We start from the raw sequence: 25,281 nt of genomic DNA, 5'->3' as shown, positions 1-25,281 counted from the left end.
TATGTCGTGTGGTCTAGAATTCCCAGCTGGGTCATAATCAGTTCGAATCATCATTGCTCCTCGGTTATGGAGACTCACTTCTCTGTTCATCATCGTAGTTTAATAACTGAAATTTTAGAAAGTGTTGGATATGAAGTTTCATGAGCTCAATACGGATCGTGTCATCTTTGTATATGATTTTATGAAGTTTCAAATGTCGAATTAAAGAATTTTGTTAAAAAGCTTTTACGCAAAATAACTTTGATTATTGCTAAAGCTATACCTTGAATCCCTGAGCCTGCATTCCTGAGTTTATTAGTTTCTATTTCGGTTAAGTCTTGTTGAGTACTTTTGTACTCAGGGTTCGTTGACCCTTGTTGCAGGTGAGCCTCATGAGCAGATCTATTTTGGATCGTGCTGCATGACTATTGTTCGATCTGACGATGAAAAGTAAATGTGTGGCCCTTGGGCAGGGCAGTTCTATTGTGTGTTTTGTATTATGTTATAACGCAACTCCACTACTACGTTTTGTATTAATTATCGAACTTAGTTTGTAAGGTTTGAAACCACTGGTTTGTAAACTAAGTTATCGTAAGACTTCCGCTGTTTTTACTCTGATGTATATATTTGAATAAATGTTGTAATACTGCAATGACTCTGTAATGTGATCCTGCTCGGAAATCGTGGATGATTCGGGGTTCCCCGAGGACACCCGACAGATTTCTTAAGTTACCAGGAACATATGCATAGTTGTCAAAGGTCGTTGGACAGTGACAAGTGCATGTGGGTCCTATAATTTAGGAGGTTCTGCCACACGGCTTGGCCTGACTTTTGCTCAGGTCTAGTGACTATCACACGAGCTAGAAATTAGGGTGCTATAGACTAGCCACTTATTGGAAACTCGTAGTGGAATTCACTAGTCTTGGGGCCGGTGAATGAGAGTTCTAAAATCTTCATCAATTTGTGCCTGACTTCCGTCTTACCAAGTGTTGTTGATGTGTAACATTTCTTCTTTTGCCATGTAGTTTAACCATGTCATTCTGCTATATCTGATGTCTATTCTTGTTCATGGCTCTAGGGTTCCATGTCATACTTAGCGCGTGTTTAGTTGCTGAAAAGTTGGAAATCTGGCTACTGTAGCACTTTCGTTTTTATTTGGCAATTAGTGTCCAATCATGGACTAATTAGGCTCAAAACGTTCGTCTCGTAATTTCCAACCAAACTGTGCAATTAGTTTTTTCGTCTACATTTAATGCTCCATGCACGTATCGCAAGATTCGATGTGATGGGTACTGTAGCACTTTTTGGGAAAACTTTTCGCGAACTAAACAAGGGCTTAAAACTTCTTCATATCCTTCCCAGATGCTTATACCTAGGTTTATATACTCGGTATTGAGGGGGTCAATACTAGAAGGCAGGAATAGGGTTCAATTAGAGGGGTTTTCACGTAGCGCTATTACAGTGCAGCCAAGATAGCAGAATGTATTGGTTTTGTTTGCATTCACTACGTCACGACACCGAGATTGGTGATGAACGATCTGACGCTAAAAGCGGATAGAGAGACAGATGATCTGTCGCTAAAAGTTATAGTGACAGACTTGCTTCGACGGTGTAAGTCCTGTCGCTAAAAATCTTTAGCGACAGACAGTACTTTTAACGACAGATAGTCTGTTGCCCTGAATTTTTATAACGACAGATAGTCCATTTCTACTTTTTAGCGACATATGCTTTGCTACCAAGCATATACCGACAGATCATCCAATAGTCCATATATTTATAGCGACAGATCGTTCAACAGGACAATATAAATATACAAAAAAAAATACAATTAGAAAATATTTAGCACATATCATACCCAGATTCAAACTTAATATAGCGTCCACATGTCACAGGAAGATACACAAACACACATATATATCACATGGAGGTCAATATTTATTACATCAAATTTTTTATCTTCTACAGCAGAGAACATCAACACAGCCAACATCTACACTTTTGTCCCCTCCATCCTGGAACTTCCCCTCCATTCATGTAACTGTTATTTCGAGCTGGTTTGGCACCCGTTCAGAATTATAATAAAATAGTAAAATACGAAGCAAAATGACAGCTACAATTAAACTACAATAAAGCTAAGTAACAACGGCACAATTAAAAGATAGCTACAAAGGTCATGTTCGCTTTGCTGGATAGTCATGGCTAAAAGTAATATTCGCTGATTTGTTATGAGAGAAAAATAGTATTCGTTCGTTGAAATAGTACGGCTTATAAGACAAGCGAACAGGGTCAAATATTCTCAAATGTACAGGTTAGTTGTGCCGAACAGCACCACCCGAACTTTAAACCGAGTAACTAAACGTCTGTACAGAATAGTAGGCAACTCAACTTCAAACTCATCAATAATATCACATACCTTAAATCGAATGACTCAGGCCTTGTTTAGTTCCTCCTCCTAAAGTTTACTCCCTATCACATCGGATGTTTGACACATGCATGGAGTATTAAATATAGACTAAAAAATAACTAATTGCACATATTATGACTAATTTGCAAGATGAATTTTTTAAGCCTAATTAGTTCATGATTTGACAATGTGGTGCTACAATAAATATGTGATAATGACAGATTAATTAGGCTTAATAAATTCGTCTCGCGAATTACTGAGGACTTCTATAATTTGTTTTATTATTACTATCCGAACACTCTCATGTAACACCTCAATGTGATACGTGATGTGACATCCTAAACTTTACTCCCTGTATTTAAACATCACCTCAATGATGTACAGATGCAGCTGCAGCTCTACTACTACTATTCCTGCTGGCACTAATTTATTATTTACTATTTTCAAAACATTTGGAACTAATTTACTATTTTCTATATCTTAAATGAATTTCTACGCGCTTTTGAAAAAATAACCACAACTTGAACTACACGTCCCATCTAACAATGTCCGAAAATTAAAAAAAAATCATATAAGTATGTATATATTCTATTTGAGCTCACATCCTGAGAACCAATGAAAAATTAAGTGTTTTGCTGAACATTACTCAAATTACTTATTTGGTGACTCCGATGAAAAAAATCAATAATATCATAAAGTGGTAAAAAAAATCTAGGAATTGGTATGTGGGCATAATGTTGGTGTATAAGCTTGTCATGAAAATTTTAAATCATTTTAACAAAGTAAGAGTATACATTGTTCACAAATAGACAGATCCCTCACCTAGTTTCATAAAACTATGTGAGAGATGTATCATTTGTGAGCAATGTATGGCACCTCTTTTTTAAAACCATTTGAAATTTTTATTGGAACATTATGCACCAAAAACATGTTATCTAGAGTTTTCTGTGCCAAGGGCCAGGCCAAAATTTGCGGGCGAGCAGAATGTAAGCGGGCGCGTGAGTTGAAGGCGCGTGAGCAGGGTTGGGCCCATTTATTTTTAGCGACAAACAGATTGACGGTATACCTATTTTTAGCGACAGATAGTTCAATGTTAAACATGATTATCTATAGCGACATATAGTTAATCGCTAAATGGGGAATTAGCGATAGATCGTCTGTAAGTTATCTTAAGCGACAGATCCTCCATCGATAAATATAATTTTTAGCGTCAGATGTCTGATGTTGATGCGGTGTTGTGGTGTAGTGATTGTTGCATCTCTTTCCAACTAACATAAACACCCTTATAACCTCTAGGTGCTCCATCTTGTTTGCATATTCATGTTAGGGTTTAGTATGTTCAGTAGCCAGAAAGGCATTTTGCACTATTTTTATGTGTCGTCCTAATTACATGACATCTTTTTCCGTTTCGTAAATAATTTTTATCAACAAAAAAGGAGAACTTCATATACATTTGGTTTTTCAAAAGAATATATTTGATGAAAAAACTGATTGGATCAACCTATTAGATTCTCTAGAAAAGGTGTGCATTGATCTCATTTTTGCACAATTGACATGAGAATGCCTTGTACATTTAAGTATCACCAGAATGGCACAATTGCACATTGCACTGTCTCTATCAAGTAAGTCATTTTGAACATTAGTTATGTTTCATAATTTGCAATATTTTTTACCTAAGACCATCAGAATCAGGCAAACGATTTCAATCAAGAAAAAAAAATCCTTAATACCCACTCACTCATTATCTTTGGTTAATCAAGCAAACGATTTCAATCAAGAAAATAACCTTAATACCCACTCAATCATCATCTTTGGTAACCAAAGAACATTTACAATTGAAAAAATGACCCACTCGTTATCATTGTTAACCAAAGAACATTTGCAATCAACCAAAAGGAGCAACATGTATCGACTAATCTTATTACCATACTATTCAAATCTTAACCTTGCTACCAATTTGCCATATCAATTCTTAGTTTCCTCTAAAATCTCATACCCCATGCGCATGAGTTTCTTTAGGGGAAAAAATGAAATGCTAATTCACCATGAATGTCTAAGGCTGAGTTGCATCTCATAAGCTCACGATGCTGCCAAGATATCAAGATATATATTTGAGCCAAATGACCAACAGCCTGTTCGGTTGGCTGGTTCGTATCGTGGCTGGTTCGTAAAGAAGTGCTGCTGGCTGGTTTGTGTGAGAGAAAAATACTGTTCTGGCTAGAAATTTACGATCGTTTACGACAAGCCACAGTCAAACGAACAGGCCGCAAAATTTCAGACTAACATAACAAGTTGCACTGATTCTTGAGTGATACAATCTCATGAGCAACGTGGTTGCATAGCATGACCATAAGTAAGAAGAGCTACCATGGCATGCCATGAGCAACACAACTAGCATGACTAGCATGAAGAGAATGAAACATAATTGATAAGTGCAACTATAATAACATCAGCTCTATCGATACAGTAAAGCTAAAACCTCAAATGTACTAGTTCTTGTTTGCATGTTTTTTTTAAATGAAATAATAAAAAATATTATCCCAAAACTTCTAGTTCCCTGACCTTTGCATGTTTCGATTAGAGCTTAGTAAGGTTTGTAGCCGTGAAACATTTGCATGTTTGGATTAGTGCTTAGTGAGGTTTGTAGCCCAGGAAATGTTTCCACTGTTTTTTTTTTTTTTTTGTATGTAGCCACCACAAGCGCGCATCATTTTGTTATGAACAACTTAAAATAGTTTTAGTTTAACCAAACCACTGTTACAAAAAGAAAGAAGAATGAGGACTCATTAAACGCCTTGCATAGTTGCAGGTACAAAATTCCAGCACTGCTGCTCAAACGAGCAGTTGAACTGAACCAAATTAAGGACCAAATTGCAGATCAGAATGCAAAAAAGCTCAAGGATCAATTATTGGATCGAATATGTTAATGTCAATAAATTTTTGAGAGCATATATCATGGGTATCTAAAAGATTTGGTCTTACACGTCTTCTGATAAAGATACAACAGAAGCAAGCAAATCTTTCTCTAACTGCCACTCATTCCTTATCCCTAGTCCCACGGGAATGCATGAGTGAATCACAGGGCGTTTATCATCCGCTTCATTTCCGAAGATCTCCTTGGATCAGGCTCGGCTATAGCCCTCTCAGTCAAGACATGCTTTATCCGGCACATTGATTTTTTTACCTGAAATTATTTAAAGCAAAAAAAAATTGTCAAGTATCAGATGTAAAAAAATAAATAGCATGGAAAAAACATATGCTGGACATACAATGATGAGAAATGCAGAGCGCATCAACAAGAACACTGGTTAATTTATTTATTTATTTATATTTTTTTTTGGGGGGGGGGGGGGGGGGGGGGGAGGGGAGCATTTTTCTTTGGTATGTTTTAAAAATGTTAATAATTATTTTGCATGGTGAGTTCACCTTGCACATGTTGCCGTTGCTTCTGAAATTTGTTTTTAATAATTCTCATGTTCCCAAACAAAATTTAATTCTCAACTCTATCTGTATATGCTGGGAACTAACAGGATACTATTGTTAGTTATTATGAGCCATTGTCTTTTAACACATGAACTTTACTTGTGGATTACATTGGTTACATGGTTCGGTTATCAGGCACCCAGATTCAAGAATATTATTCACTAACATACAAAATATAACGAGAACCCACTTAGTTTAAGCCTGGTTTAGTTCCTCCCCGTAAAGTTTACTCCCTATCCCATCGAATGTTTGGACACATGTATGAAGTATTAAATATAGACTAAAAAAATAACTAATTGCATAGTTTACTACTAATTTGCGAGACGAATCTTTTAAGCCTAATTAGTCCATGATTTGACAATGTGGCACTACAGTAACACATGTGCTAATGACGGATTAATTAGGCTTACTAAATTCGTCTCGTGGTTTACTGACGGATTCTGTAATTTTGTTTTTTTATTAGTATCCGAACACCCCATGCGACACCCCCATGTGACACCCGATGTGACACCCCAAAACTTTACATCCTGGATTTAAACAAGGCCTTAGTCAAATGTATCAGATTGTGCTTTAGAGCAACTCCAACAGGCCCCTACTTGAGCCCCCATAGCTAAATATGGGGGCTCAGGCCAAAATACGAGCTCCTGCAGGGCCCCTACTCGGGCCCCGAAATATGTGTGGGCACCAAAATCCACCCTCCAGACCCCATTCCTGTTGGGTCACCCCTCCTGCCCCCATCCCGCGTGCCCATACGGAACGGCGACGTACCTCCAGCCCTGCGCGGGCTTCCTCCGACGACACGTGGGCGCGCTGCTCCTCCGCCGAAGCCAAAGAGGAGGCTGGAGAGGTACAAGGGGCGACCTCCGGCGAGCGGAGTGGGGTTCGTGGGCACCATGACTGTGGAGGCCAGGAGGAGGTGCTATCGGAGGAGGAATCAGAGCTATCTCCTAGCAATGGAGGAAGGGGAAGGAGCGTGACTGCCCCGCCACCGGATCCTTCAACTCCCTCGGGTCGGGGTCGGAGGAAGGGGAACGAGGAGGAGCATGCCCGCCCCGCCCCGCTGCCGGATCCTTCCTCACTCGGGAAGAGAGTAAGGGGAAGCAGGAGCCTGCCCCCGACCCTGGGCCGCCTGCTCCTCCGATACTACGTGCGTGAGTTGCGATAGGTCAGATGGGGAAAGATTGAAGATGACAAGTGAGTCCTAATGGTCAGTGTCTATTAAGAGAATTTGGGGGGGCTTTGGTTTAGGGACTTCTGCTGAAGCAAATGAAAAATAGAGGGCCAATAAAAAGGGGGTGAGCACCCAAATAAAAAATGGGGGCTCTGATTTGGGGTCTACTGCTGGAGTTGCTCTTAGACAAGATCAATAGGAAAATAAGTGTTTAGTATGCTATATTTACAATTATACAAGGACAATAAATCAGTAATAACTAGGAAGCTCGTGAAAATGAAATCCCAAATGTAAACAGTGAGCAAACAAAAACCAAGGCAGGGCCAGGAAAAGTGGAAAAATATTTCTAAGAAGGAAAAACTTTTGATATGTAGAAGAATTGTAAAGGCATGGCTTCACACCAACATATCAAACAACCTATCATCTTACAAAGCATGCCATAGTTATTTGATGAAATCAAAGCTGCTTTAACTATTGTTAGACATGACATCAAAATGATTCTGCAGAAAGCAAATACTGTGCAGTTATTATTGTTGGCAGTCAGATACCTTGGAAATTCGTTCTGGATTTGGAAACCGCATGTTCTCTGAATGCAGCATCTGACGCTGTGTCATTAGCATGTTCTTTTCTTTTAGAAGAACATACCACAGCTTCTGAAGGTCATCCCAAGATTTTATACGCAATTCAGAAGCCTTCCAACTGCGACCTAGCAATTGACGCAACAAAGAAAAGGGGAACAGTAAGCTTTCTAGAGAAGTAGTGTTCAAACTTCAAACAACAAAAATGTGTGGAAACAACAGCGCAAAGTATCTAAAGTTATGACTTCCAAAATTTGCCAACCATGATTTTGGCTCTTATTTGGTTCGCTACCAAAACTTGCCAATCTCTCACATTTGGCTTGCCAAATCTATGGTTGTTTTGCCATACTTTTGCTTGCCAAATCTTTGGCATGGCAAAAATTTGGTCGCAAACCAAGCAAGCCCGAAATGACCATAAGGAAAGGACCAGCTTGTCAACAGTTACATGAGTAGTATTTGCAGTATGAAGGCAAGCGGGTTCAAACATTTCCATAACACAACCAAAGAAACCGTCTCGATCACATGTTCATATCCTAAGGTTTACTTGAACACAAGCAACAGCGGGCCCATAATTTTTCCAGAGCAAACAAAGCCCATTTGTCAACACCACATTGGGAGTTTCTCACAAGACATAATCTTCAGGCATGTCTAGTGTTTATCAAAGAAATAGATAGAAGCATATGTACTGTCCTAATCGTGACTCATATGGGGCCTACAACTAATAATCATTCAGATATAAATGTCAGCCAAGTATACAGCAACTTTTACCACTAGTGATTCAGATATCGAATGTCAGCCAGGTACACATCAATGTGAGGATTGGCCAATTCGAGCTCATATCAGGAGCAATAGCGCACTTAAATCAACAGCATACGCTCCAATCAACACAATCAATGGGTTGGCTTCGTCGACCATCTGCGCTAGCCACAGTACTAATCAACGAACACTACAAGCCGATGCGCTGCGCGAGGGAGAATGAATACCGTAGTGGGGAGGGGGCTTGTCTTCCTCGGTGCTCCGCTCGACCTCGAAGAACTCCTCGAGCGGGTTCTGCGCCTTCCTGACCGCCGACGTCGACGCGGCCGCGGCTGACTCCGACGCGGCGGCGGCAGATGAGAAGAGCCGCCTCCCGAGCGCCCTCGACAGGGACAGCATCACAGCGGCGGCAGTAGCGGCGTCCTGCAGCACAACGGATCGGATCAGGGAATCCGGATTCGGGGGGGCGGGGGGGAGCGGTAGAGGGAGGAGGCTAGTGAGATACCGGCGGCGGCGAGTGATCCGCTAGAGAGGTGGGGATGAGAAGGGTTTAGATGCGATGCGACATGCGAGAGGGTTTTCGCTTGGAAATCTAGCACTTCTACTCGAGTAGGCACTGACAGTGTGGACCAACTTCTGTTCCCTCTGCAGCTCTGCTTTATGCAGCATTCGTTGCAGGGAGACCAGGCCTTTTTTTTTCCCAAAACTTTAGTCCTTATCGTATATAATATTTTGACACATACATAAAATATTAAATATAGACTAAAAATAACTAATTATACATATTACAACTAATTTGTTTGACGAATTTTTTAAACATAATTAGTTCATGATTTGATAATGTTGTGATACATTAAAGCTACAGTAACATGTACTAATGACGGGTTAATTAGACTTAATAGATTCGTCTTGCGGATTACTGAGGACTTATGTAATTTATTTTATTATTAATATTCGAACACTCCCATGTGACACCCAATGTGACACCCCTAACTTTAGCCCCTAGATTTAAACACCACCTGAATGAGAATATAAGATGAAGGAATCATAAACTCATGAACGCATGTCAAATACGGATTACAAACCATAGTTAAATTTTGTTTTAATAAGTTAATAACGTTAACCAATAACAATAGCAACAACATTGAGCAACGATCCTAACGTTGGCCCCGTTCGCTTCGCTGAAAAAACAAGCCAAAACACTGTTCTAGTTGATTTGCTGTGAGAGAAAAACACGGTTCCGACGAAAAAAAAAAGCTGAAAAGTATGGATTACAAGAGAAGCGAACAGAGCCATTACTCCCTTCAACTCAAATAAAGAAATGTAATTCTCGTTTTCAATGGGTCAAACAATTTTAAGTTCAATCAAATTCATCTAAAAGTTATTCGCATTGCTGACACCTAATATGTATCATTAGATTAATCATAAAATATATTTTCAAAGAACTATTTATAGGCATAAATGTTGATGCTATTTTTAAGAAAAGATGAGGTAGGTCATGTACTAATCATGGCTTTGGAGAGCTTTCAGCACTCGAAAATGAAAATGCCAGGGTTGTTCCCTCCTACAAAAATGTTACATCGTACGCAGAGACATCCAGCACACTTTTGCCCAAGCAATAATTTAGAATACACAGCAAGGTCGCCACGTCGCCTCTGTTTCTTGAGGCAACAATCCGTTACAAGATAGACCATAAGAGATCTAATATTATCTAACAAATTTCTCTTCCCAAAATTTTTGGAGCAACCATCCTCGCTACTCTAGCTCTTGCCTATGTTGTGAAGGAACACACTTTCTACTCACCACATGTCCTGGAGCTTTTGGCCAGTTAAATGTATTCCAGGGAAGTGTCCCCATTTTTGAAGTTTGCCAAAACCCTGCAAAGGCAGGAACGGGGTCAATGGATAGCCATTCATCCTCGGCCCCTGCCCCTACCCCTCCCTCCACCCCTTCCACGACCGCCTCTCCCTCTGCCACGACCGCCTCTACCTCTGCCACGATTTCCACCAAACATATAGAACTCGGCTTTTCCCTGCTTCAAACCCAGGGTCTGTACACCTCTCTTTTTGACATCCTTGGGTTCATCGTCACCAGACGATTCTTCCTTGTGCCTTCTTCGGCTTTTAGAGATAAATGAAATCTCCCGTGAGCCACCAGGCCCATACTTGACCGCGTCAAGTGCTTTCGAGTTCTGTTTCCTTTCCAGGGCAGCTATCCTATCCCCAAGGGGAACAGCATCCTCGTTTGATAAAGACACGCTATTCACAAATGCTTCAGCATGGTGCTCATCCTTGACCTCGTATAACCTGAAACATATAAAGCAGTAAGGACATCTTCGATGTACCAGTAGAATAGAATGTACATCAAATGAGACACAATAGTCTAGCTACTCAAATTTAGAAATACAATAGGTCAGCATGAGACTGAACTAAGAACTCCGTAAATGAGAATTGCAGGGTTTTTTTCTGGAAGTTAATAATTTTTCATGTAAGTTCACTTTCCTTATGAATTGGAAATATGGACCGAATATACAAGAAATGATTCAATTTTGAAGGGGTGTTTGGTTCCCCCTACTAAAATTTAGTCCATGTCACATCAGATGTTTGGACACTAATTTAGAGTATTAAACGTAGACTAATTACAAAACTAATTACACAGATTAAGATTAATTTACGAGACGAATCTATTAAGCCTAATTAGGCTCATGTTTAGTCTTTCTAATTAGTATACAAATACCCGATGTGACATCTACTAAACTTTAGTCTCTGGATCCAAACACCCTCGCACCTTCTAATACCATAGGCAACATGGCAAAATTTCAAAAGGGAAAATGTGCAGTTCAAGTTATAACCAAAATAAAGCAAGATCTCACCTTATACGCTTTGAATTATGCATGCCATCATCACTGTCAGATTCTGCTGAAGCATCAGATGCATTACCATCAGATTGTTGATCATCCTCACTAACACTATCAAAATGTTCTTCAATTAGGCGAGGCTCCTTTGTAGCTGCTTGAGGATGAAGTGCAAGATATTCCTTTGATTCTACATCAATTTCAAAATCCTGCTCATAAGATCAATGGGATTAGAAATCAAGTATCATGAAAAAAAATAGTACTGATTAGCTTACAATATGATACATGATTAAATAGCACAAGTAGGACAAGATTCAAGCTGGAGTGGTGGCCACAGTAAGAGGTTAGATGCAGAAAATGGTTAAATTACAGCTGAAATTCGCCACATTCAGTTTCTCATACACAAGAGTGGATCATGAACAAAAGCTGTACAGCACACATCAGTGACATTAGCAAGAATGTGCACACAAAGTTTCACATGCTAAAATAAACAGCAGCAGCATTGCACAAGCACAAGATCAGGTAAAAATCATGATAAATTGATTGAGATATGCTGTAATTTCTTTTTATATACCACTACCAACATGGACAGTACAAATCCATCTGCAAGACTGCAATCTAATAGCAGTACTGAAAAACAACCAGTAAAATTCCACACCTTATTCTCAAACATTGGTTTGAACCGTTCATCATGCAAAATCGCCTTATTGAGTTCTAGCTTTCTTTTCTTCTTCTTAATACTTGATTTATCAACATTCTCCGTATCAAGATCTATTTCATCTTCCATTATACTGTCCATAATATGCCTGTTAACCTTCGGTATTTTGACGACTTGCTGCACGAGAAAAAAAAAGAAAGTTCATCAGGTTTGTAATATAGAGCCTGTACCACAGATAAGCAGGTGAAAAACATACCGTTATACGAGATTTTCTCTGAGCTTCTATTTTCTTTTTCTTTATCTCTTCTTTAATTGTCTCGTACTCAACAGGAGCAACTTCTGCCCGTTGCTGCAAAGAAATAGAAATCCTGGTAAATACTGTTTCGTGTCTTTTCTTTAACCCATCCGACCATACAGAAAAATAATATAAGCAGTCCATAATAGAGATCATTTATACAGTTGATGCCTAACAAAGATCTAATTTACAAAGAACAATCTAGTATGTCAACAAAGGGAAGTGTCTTAATTTCAGGAAATCAAACATCTAGTCGTAACTAAATGAATTGCTAAGTATAATAGAGTAAACAACCAGCACAAGATATATGGCTAAACATTCTAAAGAAATTCTAATGAATTATATGTAAATGTGTAAAAGAAGCCAATTTTACCTTCTTGTATAGTTCATAACGTACGACAAATCCATGTAAATATGCTCTTACAGCACTGCTGCCAATGTATTGAGTAAGGTTCAGTCGCTCCATCTCTTCTTTAGTCAAGAACTTGTACTCATCAAACAGTGTTGTATCTGGTTTCTCTTCCATCTCCTCCTATAAATGGAGGAAGGCAAATGATGAAATGCTCACTTAAGGATTACTAGATCAACTACTAGAAAGCAATGAAGAAGTCTCACGCACAGTTAGGTTATCAAGATGTGAGCACCACTTTGGAGCAGGGCCAAGTGCAGGAATGAAGTGGGCAGGTATCTGGCTATTGTCCAGGGCTAATAGCATTAAACCACTATTCCGGAAGATGCAGACATCGTTTATAGCACCACCATCTGGTTCAATGCTAGTCATGTTATTTCCCTGCAGAAAAGATTGAGGGCATCATGGCATCATCCAACAAAGAACTTCAAATAATGAAAATGCATATTGAAATTGGAAAGATATAAAGGAATGAGTTTCACCAAAGAAATAAAAAGTTAAGAAATTATACAGGTTTATAATGGACTATGGCAGCCCATGAGAGTATTGTTATGTTCTTTAAAATAGCATTGCAAATTATGGTTCAAAAAGACATACACCTTTTCAAGCATTGCTTGGCTAATTTCTAATAAATCACATTATTTGGTTTGCCTACTAAATGCATAAGAGCTCCCAAGTCCTTGAACTGGGTTCAGAGCAAGAGTCAAGCAGTTATGAAAACCTAAAAATGTCATTTCAGTTTTCCTATCGCTGTGTTGTAAAAAAGGGTCATGTTAGTTCATGTGTAAAATAAATATTCCAGATTATCAAATTTAGTGTTATAAAAAATGGAATAAATTTAGTGCCATGAGAAACATATTCCTCATAGACATACATGTAGCCTGGAACCACAGATAATTTGGTAAAACTGATAACTCCCATATTCCCTAAGAATTTGCTGATATGTTGGGAGGTACCTGGGTTAAAAGTGCCATGCAAGTATGCAACTACATGCTTCCCAAATAAACCCAAAGTGAAACAAGGGCAAATAAGCAATAAAGGTGTCAGCAGTCAGCACAACCTAATATACAAAATTTGGGTTCTGTTCTAATAACTTCCCTAATCTGCTTCAGATATTGAGGCTAGGGCATGCATTACCAGTACAGATTCAAAAATGTTACAGGAATAATTCATGATACATTCAGACTGCACCATAATAAAAACTAGGTTAAAGCCCTTTAAGGTGTAACCACAGCCATGTTTGACTTCAAGAATGGCAAGCGAGCAAACATCCAATTGATCATAAAATATCAGTATGTCTTAAATTAGAGTTTGTTTTAAATCCATATCAAACCCAATATGGACTGTGTCAAATCACACCATGAATAATAATGAAGAAAACATTTGAACAAAATGGAAAGGAAAGAACTCACTGTATTAGGATCCCAGACTCTCACTATGTGCTTATCAGCAGTGATCAGTTTAGGTTCAGTAGAATTAAGTGTCTGGTGCCACTTGATATTTAATATTGGGCTACCATACCTGAAACAGATGATAACAGCAACTACATGCTCAGCGAAAGGTACAATATGTAACTCAAGAAGCATTCAACTATTGATTGCAATTCAAACGTAATAGAGATATGGCCCCAATGTTTGCAGCTTATTCTTTCAAGACTCATTAATAAAAACATACAGTTTTAAAAATCTTATTGCAGCAGTTGTATCTGTTAATTTATTTGAAGAAAACGGGTGGAATGTGTGTGAAATGATATGATATTAGGATGGGGAAATTAGAAAAGGTAAGGCCCCGTTTGCAGGTGGAAATAGAGTAAGAAAAAACCATCTACTTATCTAGTGAGAGAATTCCTTCAGAAGGTTCATATAGAAATGGTCGAATGGCTGGAACTAACTTTTGATAATAATGATTAACAAGTGAAAACCCTTTCTTCATAAGAAGAAATGTAGGACTTACATGTGATCCTTAACTCGCAGAGGAGAAGACATGCGTAAATCATATATTGATATCTGCAGAAAACCCCAAAATTGTTGAAGCATACTGAGACTAAAACAATTCATGAAACTAATATAGCAATTTTTAAAGGGATAGCTGACATGTTTCTATAGAAGAAAAAAATCTATAAACACCACTAGATTAGCATACAGCACACCGCTGTTAAGTACAATAGCCAAACTGAAGAAATGGGAAGTGGTAGAGCACAGAACTACCGTATAGAGTTTTGCTTAATGTAAAAATAGTTTCCTCAAACCCTGTTGGGATCTGAATCCCTTCACGGTTTGTGGCTGGTCGTTGTCATTTGTTGCCTTGCATCATGTTGGTTGCATAAGGCTGTTTAAGACATCTTTTAGTGGTTGTTTTGGTCACGTGAGGTTGTTGTTTTAGTTGTAAGGTCACGTAAGGTTGTTCTGGTCGTGCATGGTCATGCAAGGTCATTGTTCTGATCGTTGTGGTCATGTAAGGCCATCGCACTTTGCTATTTTGGCCTTACTTCTCTCTTAATGCACTGTATGTTCGAGAAAAAAAAAACTAGATGATGCTGAGTAAATAAGGTCAATTATTTGAGTGTCCAAAAAACCTGTTGTTAAGACAAAACTTCCCAGTTCTATGTTGGGTATTGAGCACAAATAGGATGGCCCGGAGAGATATCACATAAGGTCAACCCAAGACCCCACTGTCTGAACAACCAGTAACAACAAGAGGTTAATAGAACAAAGGAGGAATGCATGATGCCATTTTCCCCATTTTGCTCCTTAAGTAAAAGGTATTAATACAATACAGATGAAGTTATATTATCCAACTTTGTAGGTGACAACACCAAGGAGCACACTTCAGAAAGAACATAAAGGTCAAACATGCAATAGCCTGTAATGGCACAGTTATCATGGCATAATTTTATCTGAAGTTACAAAGGTCAAACAAAGTAGGCAAGTAGCTATCACAATGTTAATTTACATAGAATTAAAGCAGAAAACAGAGGCATAAATGGAGCAAAACGGATTAAATTGTTGTAAGGATAGAAAAGGCGCAAAATATACTATGCATAATGCAAAACACTGACACATGGTTCCTAGTTTCTGTCATGGTAGTGGGGGAAATAAAAAAATAACTAGGCACATTGAGAGAGAGAGAGAGCAGTGAAAATCAAGCAGGAAAACAGCTAATAACAACATATACCTTTCCTGTACTGGTCCCCACTGCCATAAGGTATCCCTGATCTTCATCAAATTGCAAAGACGTGACCTCCTGCAGTTTCAAACATGAGAGGCAGTTACAAACTTAAGCATCAACATACTAATTTGCTGTCAAAGTAAAACATGAACCTGATAATAATCTTCAGAAGAAACAACTGGAATATTAATTCTGCCAACAGAAGTTTTTTTCCTCATATCAAAGCACTCAACCGCACCATCCTCACCACCACAACCAACAAGTCCATGGATCTTACTGGGAGCACAGCAATTAATCTTGGGGGTTAACAATACTTGATAATCTAGTCACTAAGCAAGCCATGTAATAAGTTAATAAAAAATATTACCTTCGTGTAACCGCATTTATTGCTGGTGATTGGGAGGAAAGAGAAGCAAGGAATCGTCCCTGCACAAGTGATTGGGAGGAAGTGGATTCAATAAACCAACAGAAGGAATATGTGCATATAATGCAGTCACAACCAGAATTGATACCACCAAAATCAAATCAAGCATGTGTAATATAGCTAAGTAGAACACCATTCAAAATAATATGCTTATGTGCTTATGTTACATGTGGATCTTTGATTCTGTACTAGGTGTCAAATAAAAGCGTAAAATATGATGTTTTGCTGATGACTAATAAAAGATAAACAAACTATTCATATCTGTACGACTAATTAAGCACTGAAATTAGACCTGCTCTAAGTTGATCCTGTACAGATCTGGTGATGAAGCAGCACATAGCAAGTCGCAGGACCAACAATCGTAGGCCATGTCCCTTCCCATTCTGTCAATGAATCATTATGGGGATTAACAATATGTAAGATAGATATTTGGACAAGCACTGTTTTTACAACCTTTGAAAGGATTCCCTACTACTAGTTGTTATCATTAAAGAATGGACTTCTCTGTTTAAACTCAGAATCTGAGAAGAAATACACTATGTGTTAAATTAGCACAGGATATTTTATAATGCGAAAAAACCTTATATTTTCCTAATCCTAAAGAGGAAGACAACTAAATCCACAGAGGTGAGAAGTTAATATTACTACCTCACAGGCACACCACACATCTTAAACTAGAAATACATATCTATGATCGGTCATCAAGATCAAGACATAAAAGTATGCTATAGTAGAGATGCTAACCTTGGAATTCTCAAGCTATAATGGCTTCCATACTTAGCGTGCAAATTTACAGAACGATCAGCACACAAAAACGCAAGTTTTGAATAGTCGTCACCAAGGATCTGAAGAAACAAACAATCAAGCTTGTTAGATAGGAAATACAAGAGCAGCTCTAGTCGGTAACAAAAGGGAAGGTACAAAATGTCGACATTTTCATAAGCAAATTATTAGGAAATTTTGAGCAGTAATCTCCTATGGATGCATCAACTGGTAATAAGACCCATATTGCTTGAGGAAAGTAAACAGCAACAATTTTAACTAATAATAAAATACTAACTCGCCTAGCAATAGATAAACAACCCATGTGTGTTCTCCACCATCCCACAGTTACTTCTACTGCATATGGGGAAAGCTAAAACCACCCTCTATGTATAGAAGTCCAGGGTAGTGATCAGGTGCATAAGAATGCACCTCGAACTTTATCGACAATTACTTAAAAGTTAAAACTCATGTGCCTGGAAATGAGGTTCAATAGGAGTATACCTGGAAAGTTACAATTTCTGAGATCAGGTGCCGCTCGAACTTCATCGACAGTTCCTTCAACTCATAGACTTTAACTTGCGGGGGATAAATGCCTAGCACATAAGACAGATATAAACATGCCGCACTGCCACTACCTCAACAGCACGCAAATTAAGCTAAACACAGCCATGTCAAGCTTATAATAGTTAACACACCTGAGGCGATCACGTACTGGTCATCAGGCGTCAGCTTGATCTTGGTGGTGGCAGTCTCGAACCTCAGGTCATGGATCAAATCCAATTTCCGCTGATACTCTACGACCAAAGAAAGCGTAGTTTCCCATCATTGCTACCCCTGACTAAAATCTCCACACACAAAGAAAGGGAACGCCGGCGGGTGGGTTCCGGAGGTACCTTTGTCCTTGCGGAGGGCGCGCTTCTTCTTGGCGACGACCCAGGGGGCGACGTAGCGGCTGCCGGTGAGCGAGTAGAGCTTGACCCCGTTGATGGAGGTGGACTTGAGCGTCCCCGCGCCGTGGCTCGCCGCCATCTCCGACGCGGTCGCCGGAGCCCCTTTACTCCGCGCTCCCCCTCGTCTTCGACGGCGCCGTCGCGGTGGCGGTGGAGGTGGCGGGCGCTGCTGCTGCTAGGGTTTAAGGAATTTGGAGAGAGTCGGAGTCGGAGTCGGCAGCTGTCCCGGCGCTAGTGGTGCGTGCGCAGGAGAGAGGAGACTGCCCGACAGGTCAGGAGGCGGCGGCGGCGCGACGAAAGCTCTCGCAGCCGTTGGATGATCATCTCGTCTCATCATCTATTCATCTGTAATAAATGGTTGGGCCTCGTCCCTGCTGTTCGTGGGTCATTCGATATCGGCCCATGAGTCCGGACTCCGGAACTGTCATTCTCAGATTCATCTCTTCTCCTCCCTCGATAGAAAAAAAAATGTGTTCTTTCTCAGCTTTCTCCGGACAGTTGGTCTTTCTCTTCTGTCCAATCCAACCTGTTCTGTTCTGTTCTACGTCGACCTGAACAGCTTGTGAGCTCGTGACCATCTTCAATGCATGCATGGATAGGCCCGTGAGCAGCCGCCATGCACGCAATGTAGTGTACTCACATCCTTCAGTCACATATACTCAAGCTCACCAGGAGGTGAGGAAAAATATCAGGTGCAATTTTGCAAATCACCTTCTCATCATATTTAGGAGTTCTCGAAAAATATAAAACAAAAATCACACGAAAATGATAATTGCATATGTGCACTAGAAGACAAAATTTATGAGATTTTTGGGTGCATATATGCAATAGAAGACGAAATTTTTGGGTCCACATTTGCCCTTATGCAGCTGAAATTTGTTCTTTTTTATTTTATGTTTTTTTCTAGATGGATGCGGAGTTTTGAATCTCAATGTTTTTCCCCCCACATGGTGCACAAGACAGTTGCTTTGAGTCCTGTTGCTGAGTGCAGGGGCTTGTTTGGATGCCAAATTTTTTGGCAAAGTGCTACTGTAGCTTTTTCGTTGTTATTTGACAAATAGTGTCCAATCATAGTCTAATTAGGCTTAAAAGATTCGTCTCGTGGATTTCGTCTAAACTGTGTAATTAGTTTTATTTTTTATTTATATTTAATACTTCATGCATGCGTCTAAAGATTCGATGTGACCGGAAATCTTGAAAAAATTTGCAAAATGGGGTGGAACTAAACTGGCACCAAGCTGCAGCAGAGGGGAAAACAGCGCGTATTTGGCAGAGATGCCGCTGGACGCCGCCGATTCCGAGGACTTGTCGCCGGTGAGTTTGGATGGATGAAAGATGACCGGCGAGAAAATTCGCACGACGTCACTGCACTTGCTCTGCGCCGAGGTCACGGGCTTGGTGCTGTCAGTCACTCAGTCTGGCGTACTACCAACGCCTGTTTAGTTCCTTTTCTATCCCCTCAAATACGTAGACAAATACATGCGGTATTAAATATAGATTAAAAAAATAACTAATTATATAGTTTGTGACTAATTTGTGAGACGAATCTTTTAAGTCTAATTAGTTCATGATTTGCCAATGTTGTGCTACAGTCCACACATGTGCTAATGACGGATAAATTAGGCTTAATAAATTCGTCTCGCGGATTACTGACGGATTCTGTAATTTATTTTTTTATTAGTATCTGAACGCCCCATGCAACATTCCATGTGACATCCGATGTGATACCCTAAAACTTTACACCCTAGATTTAAATCAGGCCTTAGCTCTGGCTCAGCGGAAGCGTCGCCGCTCTCGTGCACTGCCTGCAGATCGCGTCACGGTCGACCTCGACCGACAACAGTGGTCGTGCAGGTGTTTAAATGCATGGAGTAAAGTTTAGGGATGTCAAATCGGGTGTTATATCACGGTGTAAAGTTTTGATGTATCACATCGGGTGTCACATCGGGTGTTGCATGGGACGTTCGAATACTAATAAAAAACAAATTACAGAAGTCATCAGTAATTCATGAGATAGTTTTATTAAACCTAATTAATCCGTCATTAGCACATGTTTACAGTAGCACCACATTATCAAATCATGGACTAATTAGGCTAAAAAATCGTCTCATAAATTAGTCGTAATCTGTGCAATTAGTTATTTTTTAGTCTATATTTAATACTCCATGCATTATCAAACATCCGATATGATAGGGAGTAAACTTTAGAGGAATGAACTAAACAAGGCCAAAATGTCAGCTTTTTCACACTGTTTGTGTTCTTCGTTCCGGTACTAGGGAAAATACAACAGCGAATGAAAAAAAAATTATGCTTAACTTGGCAGAGAGGGTCGCTTTGTTGTCTGTGTTTCGAGTTATCAACTAGTAAATTTTTAGTATTGCGCGTCTGGCTCGGATAGTGTGCTTAGATGACATGAGGTTTATAATGGTTCGAGTAGAAAGTCTCTACGTCCAATTCGTCGCTGCTGCTCGTGTTACTAACACTGAAAGTTTATAGTAGAGATTACAAACGAGCGAGACAGGAACAGGTTCCAAGTTTCTGATGTGCGTGTGCTCCTAAAACGTGTTAGGGCGTGTGTTTTGATGTCTACAGCCATGTAGAGTGGTGAACCGCTGAAAGGTCCTTGTGTGATTTTGGTAATTGAGTGACAACCTAGGTGGACTAATTGTGTTTATGTGAGATACACAGGTGATTAGTCCACATGTACATGTGTGTAAGCAACATATGCCATGAAGGTGAAAATGGCTTGGAGATGTTGCAAAGCTCACACATGTGATGATGAAGGAGCTTATTGCACATGAGACATGACATTGAGTCATGTGATCAAGGTGGAGAAGATCAAGACAAGACTTGGCTTAATGGACCGGTTGCAAACGTGAAGGGCAAGTCGGAGGCTTTGGAGCGATGGACCGCGTGGCGGTGAAGCTTGAGCAAGACTTGGCGCCGATGGAATAAGGCAACGGTGAAAAGCAAGTGAAGTCAAGATCGATGAACCAATATGATCACGTGATGATATGAAGTGTATCATATTATTGTTGATCGTGTTGGTGCATATGTTGCATCGACATTGGAGGAGATGGAATGGAATGCGCAAGGCAAAGGTATAACCTAGGGTATTTTATTTCACCGGTCATAGGTGTGTAGAGAAGTTTGTGACCGAGTTTAGGATAGATGGCCGTACTATCAAGAGGGGCAAACTTGTTTGCATATCGGTCATCTATGTGCCACTCGAGTGATCTAACTTTGCATCGTCGCTAGGATTGAATGGCGTGACAAGTTGAGTCGCTAACATCCTTTAGGAAATGATTGTGAAAAGCTAACACACATACACATGGTGGTGTACACTTGGTGGTGTTGGCACATTTATAAAGGAGATGAAGTTGGAGTTGATGTGGATCAACTCGGTGAAGAAATGGAGATGAGAAAGATCCCATAGAGTGGACCGAACTCTGATCACGCAGTGACCGGACGCTGAGGTTCAACGTCCGGTCAGTAGTGGCAGTCAACGTGCAGCGTCGGTCTATCGACCGGACGCTGGCTCTGAAAATGATCGGACGCTGGAGGCAGTGTCTGGTCCTGTTGTCGAACGAAGCAGTGTCGCTGGAGAGTGACCGAACGCTGGGGCTGTGTCTGATCATGTCCGACCGGACGCGTCCGGTCGGGGTCGGTACCTTACTGTAAATGACCGGACGCTGAGGGTTCAGCGTCCGGTCAGTTGAAGCTGTTGTGTCCGGTCAGAAGATGACCGTTGAGATCGAAAGAATGTCGTTGAACGCAGGTGACACGTGGCTGTCATCGGGCGACCGGACGCTGAGGTCCAGCGTCTGGTCAACACGACCGGAGCATCCGGTCGACCCGACAGTTGCCCAGTAAAGGGGTAACGGCTAGTTTAGCCCTTGGGGCTATAAATAGAAGTGGCCTTCGGCCATGGCTGGTGCTGAGCACCTTGGGGGACTTTGTGTCCATGCTTGAGAGTGCTTGGGAGCTCTCTATCTCACACATACTTGATAGTGATCATCCGATTATATGAGAGAGCGATTCTAGTGCGATTGCATCATGAGGTTGCATCGAGCGGCACTAGGTGATCGAGTTGCAAGCCGGGGGTGCTTGTTACTCTTGGAGGTTGTCACCTCCTAGACGGCTTGGTGGTGGTCTCCGTCGAAGCCCGCAAGAAGCTTGTGCGGCGCTCCGGAGAAGAGCTTATGAGGGACATTGTGCTCGCCCTGCGGGAGTCGCGAAGAGCAACTTTAGTAAAGCGTGTCATTGAGCTACCCTCACCTTCGGGGTAGGTTCTTGCGGCGTCCGACGTGCGGGCTTAGCGGGTGATGCTAATTAGCCGCCGAACCACCAAGTGAGCGGTCGACACAACGAGGACTAGCGTATTGGCAAACACGTGAACCTCGGGAGAAAAATCATCGTGTCAACCCTGTTCTTCCCGTTGGTTTGCATCCCTATTATACAAGCTTGTAATTACTTTTATACATATTAAGCTTGTGTAGTTGCTCTTGTAATTAGTTAGCTTGTGTAGCTTACTAGTTACCTTATTGCTTGTGTAGCATAGAAGTAGCTCCCTTACGTGGCTAATTTGGTTTGCGTAACCTTGTTAGTCACATTGCTTAGTTTGTGTAGCTAAGTAATTGCGCTCTCTAATTTGGCATTGGTTGCCTTGTTATTGAGCATTGCTAGTGAGCTTAGTTGGCTTTGTGCTTTTGCTTACTAGCATGTGTAGGAGCTCCCTTGTCGCTTAAAGTACTAGTGGAATAGGTTTGTGTGACCTTGCTTCTAGAATTGGTTAGGAGAGCTCTATCTAGCCCGGTACATTTGTTGCCAATTAATATCTTTGAAAGGTGCTAGTAGATATAGATAGAGGGGTGTAGTCTTGGCTAGACTGATAGTTATAATTCCGCACTTGTTTCGGTTAGCCAGCCTAGATTAAGTTTTAGAAAAGACTATTCACCCCCCTCTAGTCGCCATCTTGAACCTTTCAATTGGTATCAGAGCGAGGTCTCTCATTTGTGGTCTTCACCGACCCGAGAGGATGGCGTCTAATGGGCTAGATGATTGTCCATATATTTTTTATGGCACACACTTTACACGATGGAAAAATTGAATGATATGTAATTTTAAGTATGTATGCCCTCAAATGTGGTGGATGGTAGATATATGTTTTTCTCATGTGTTGGATGAAGATAATCTAACTCAAGCACAAGAGAAATGCCTAGATCTCGACATCCATGCTATTAACATCATGTATAGATCTTTACATGATTGCATATTTAGAGAGATCATGGATATGAAGACCGCCCATGAGATTTGGAGTTATCTCAATGAGAAATATGGGATGGTCTCCGATGATGATGATGAGCCCAAGGAGAAGGCACATGAGTGTGTTGAGCATAACCACAATTTGGTGATTGTGGAAGATTGCTCCACCTCATGGTCAAGTGATGATGATGATGATCGATCCACTACAAGTTCACTTGACAAGGTTAATGATGATGCCACAAGTGTTGCAAGTGATGATGCTACCCCATGCACACTTGTTGGTGATGATGGTTCATGCTCGAGCCATGATGAAGATGCTACTACAAGCTCTCCAACTACATCACCACATTGCTTCATGTCACAAGGTGACACCAAGGTAACAAATGATAATGTGGTTGATCATGTTGATTCATATGATGAGCTTGTTAGTAGACTTGCTAGCATGACCATGTCTTTAGAAAATGAGAAAGCTAAAACATTGAACTTAGAAAATAAAAACTCATTTCTAAAGAACTCTTGTGAAGAACATAAGAAATTACTTGATGCTTATAAATCTTCACATGATAAGCTAAAATTGAATCATGAGACACTACTTGCATCTCATGATGAATTATTAGAACAACATGCTTCTCTCATTAAAGTGTTTACAAAGAAACTTAAAAATTATGAGAGCTCATCACATGGATCAAATGATAAATTGCAAAATATTGCTAACCCTTGTGATGTAGGCAAGAAGCATGTATCCACCTCTTGTGATGATTTATTAGAAATGGCATGCTCTTCACAAATAGATGCTTGTTCTACTTCTATGTCTTGTGAGACTAACCTTTTGAAGGAGAACAATGAGCTCAAAAATGAAGTAAAGAAATTGAGCAACAAGTTAGAGAGGTGCTACAACTCAAAAGTCACCTTTGAGCATATGTTAAAGACTCAAAGAAACTATGGTGACAAGTGTGGCCTTAGCTTCAAGAAGAACATGACAAAGGGTGAAAGAAAGAGAGAGAGAAAGATGAAGAAGCTACAACAAAGAAAGCTCTCTCATACCATGTGCTACCGGTGTCATGAAACGGGACACCTTGCAAATGGTTGCCCTAACATTGAGAAGCTCAAGAATATAAAAGAAGAAGAGAGGCTAAAGCATGTCAAGTGCTTCAAGTGCCGCACTTGGGGTCATCTTACCTCAATGTGCCCAACCAAGCAATTGGTGAAGCAACAAGTAAAGTCTCAACTAAAGCCACAAGTTGAGCAAGAGAAGACACCCCAAGTTCAAATCAAGATCAACCATGAAGATGGTGGTGATTTGATGATAAAGAAGAAGAAAACAAGAAGGGGTGGAAAGGCAAGGCATCCAATGCAAACTCAAGATGCCAAGATGATGAGCAAGAATGAAGATGAGAAGAAAGATCATGCTCACATCAAGTGCTTCAAGTGTGGAAGTGTGGGACACTTTGCCTCTAAGTGTCCTACCAAGCTTGAGAAGAAGGCTCAAGCAATCCATGAGAGGCAAGGCAATGAGAAGCACCACATGAGCAAAGAAGAGAAGGCTCAAGCAAAGAGAAAGTGCTACTCATGCCGGGAAAGGGGACACATGGCACATTTATGTCCCCTAGGTGACATTTCTAAGCCTATTTCAATTGTTGATAATAATATGCTTAGAAAGGATGGTAATGGTACCTCTATATTTGCTATTGCAAAACATCCCGCTACTCATACGAAGGCGTTGCCTAAGTATGTTGCTCCTAACTTGAGAGGACCCAAAGTTGTTTGGATACTATCAAAAAGCGGATGATTGTTTGTAGGTACCATTGGCATTAGAGGCTTGGTTCAAATGATATTCATCTTGTTGATTATGTAGTTGAGCCAAGTATTGCTAAGTGATGATTATTGTCTCAATGTCATGATAAATTGAGTGAAGTCCAAATGTGCTACAACATACAAGTGTCAAATTCAAGTTGTTGGTAATTTATTGGATATATTTGATGGTTTACAAATAATTAAGTTGAAGCTTGCAAGTTGGATGATCATGAGCTAACCAAGGTATATCTCTTGTTGATCATTTCATTTAGGTGCATATGAGTTGATTAAATTGGATAAATATGCAATGTTGCTTTCTATGAGATGA

General features: G+C 40.2%; 2 protein-coding genes across 2 annotated transcripts; both read right to left on the bottom strand.

The window, feature by feature from the left end:
• Nucleotides 1-5,250: 5,250 nt before the first annotated feature.
• On the bottom strand, nt 5,251-8,992 carry LOC136529456 (uncharacterized). The gene is made up of 4 exons (XM_066522536.1): nt 8,877-8,992; nt 8,599-8,794; nt 7,586-7,743; nt 5,251-5,567 (listed from the first exon to the last, which is right to left on the bottom strand). Exons 2-4 carry the CDS (start codon nt 8,768-8,770, stop codon nt 5,460-5,462), a joined length of 438 nt encoding a protein of 145 aa, XP_066378633.1. The 5' UTR covers nt 8,771-8,794; nt 8,877-8,992; the 3' UTR covers nt 5,251-5,459.
• Nucleotides 8,993-9,925: 933 nt separating this feature from the next.
• On the bottom strand, nt 9,926-18,160 carry LOC136527734 (uncharacterized). Its single transcript, XM_066520551.1, has 16 exons — nt 17,838-18,160; nt 17,640-17,738; nt 17,446-17,537; nt 16,924-17,024; nt 16,472-16,562; nt 16,123-16,181; nt 15,908-16,031; nt 15,762-15,830; nt 14,541-14,593; nt 14,000-14,108; nt 12,798-12,968; nt 12,552-12,710; nt 12,140-12,232; nt 11,884-12,060; nt 11,244-11,434; nt 9,926-10,677 (listed from the first exon to the last, which is right to left on the bottom strand). Exons 1-16 carry the CDS (start codon nt 17,971-17,973, stop codon nt 10,284-10,286), a joined length of 2,118 nt encoding a protein of 705 aa, XP_066376648.1. The 5' UTR covers nt 17,974-18,160; the 3' UTR covers nt 9,926-10,283.
• Between the last annotated feature and the right edge of the window lie 7,121 nt (nt 18,161-25,281).

This window comes from Miscanthus floridulus, chromosome 19, assembly GCF_019320115.1.
Source record: "Miscanthus floridulus cultivar M001 chromosome 19, ASM1932011v1, whole genome shotgun sequence".
Lineage (NCBI taxonomy): Eukaryota > Viridiplantae > Streptophyta > Magnoliopsida > Poales > Poaceae > Miscanthus > Miscanthus floridulus.
The sequence above is the reverse complement of the archived record's forward strand: the minus strand, read 5'-3'. Positions and strand labels throughout refer to the sequence as shown.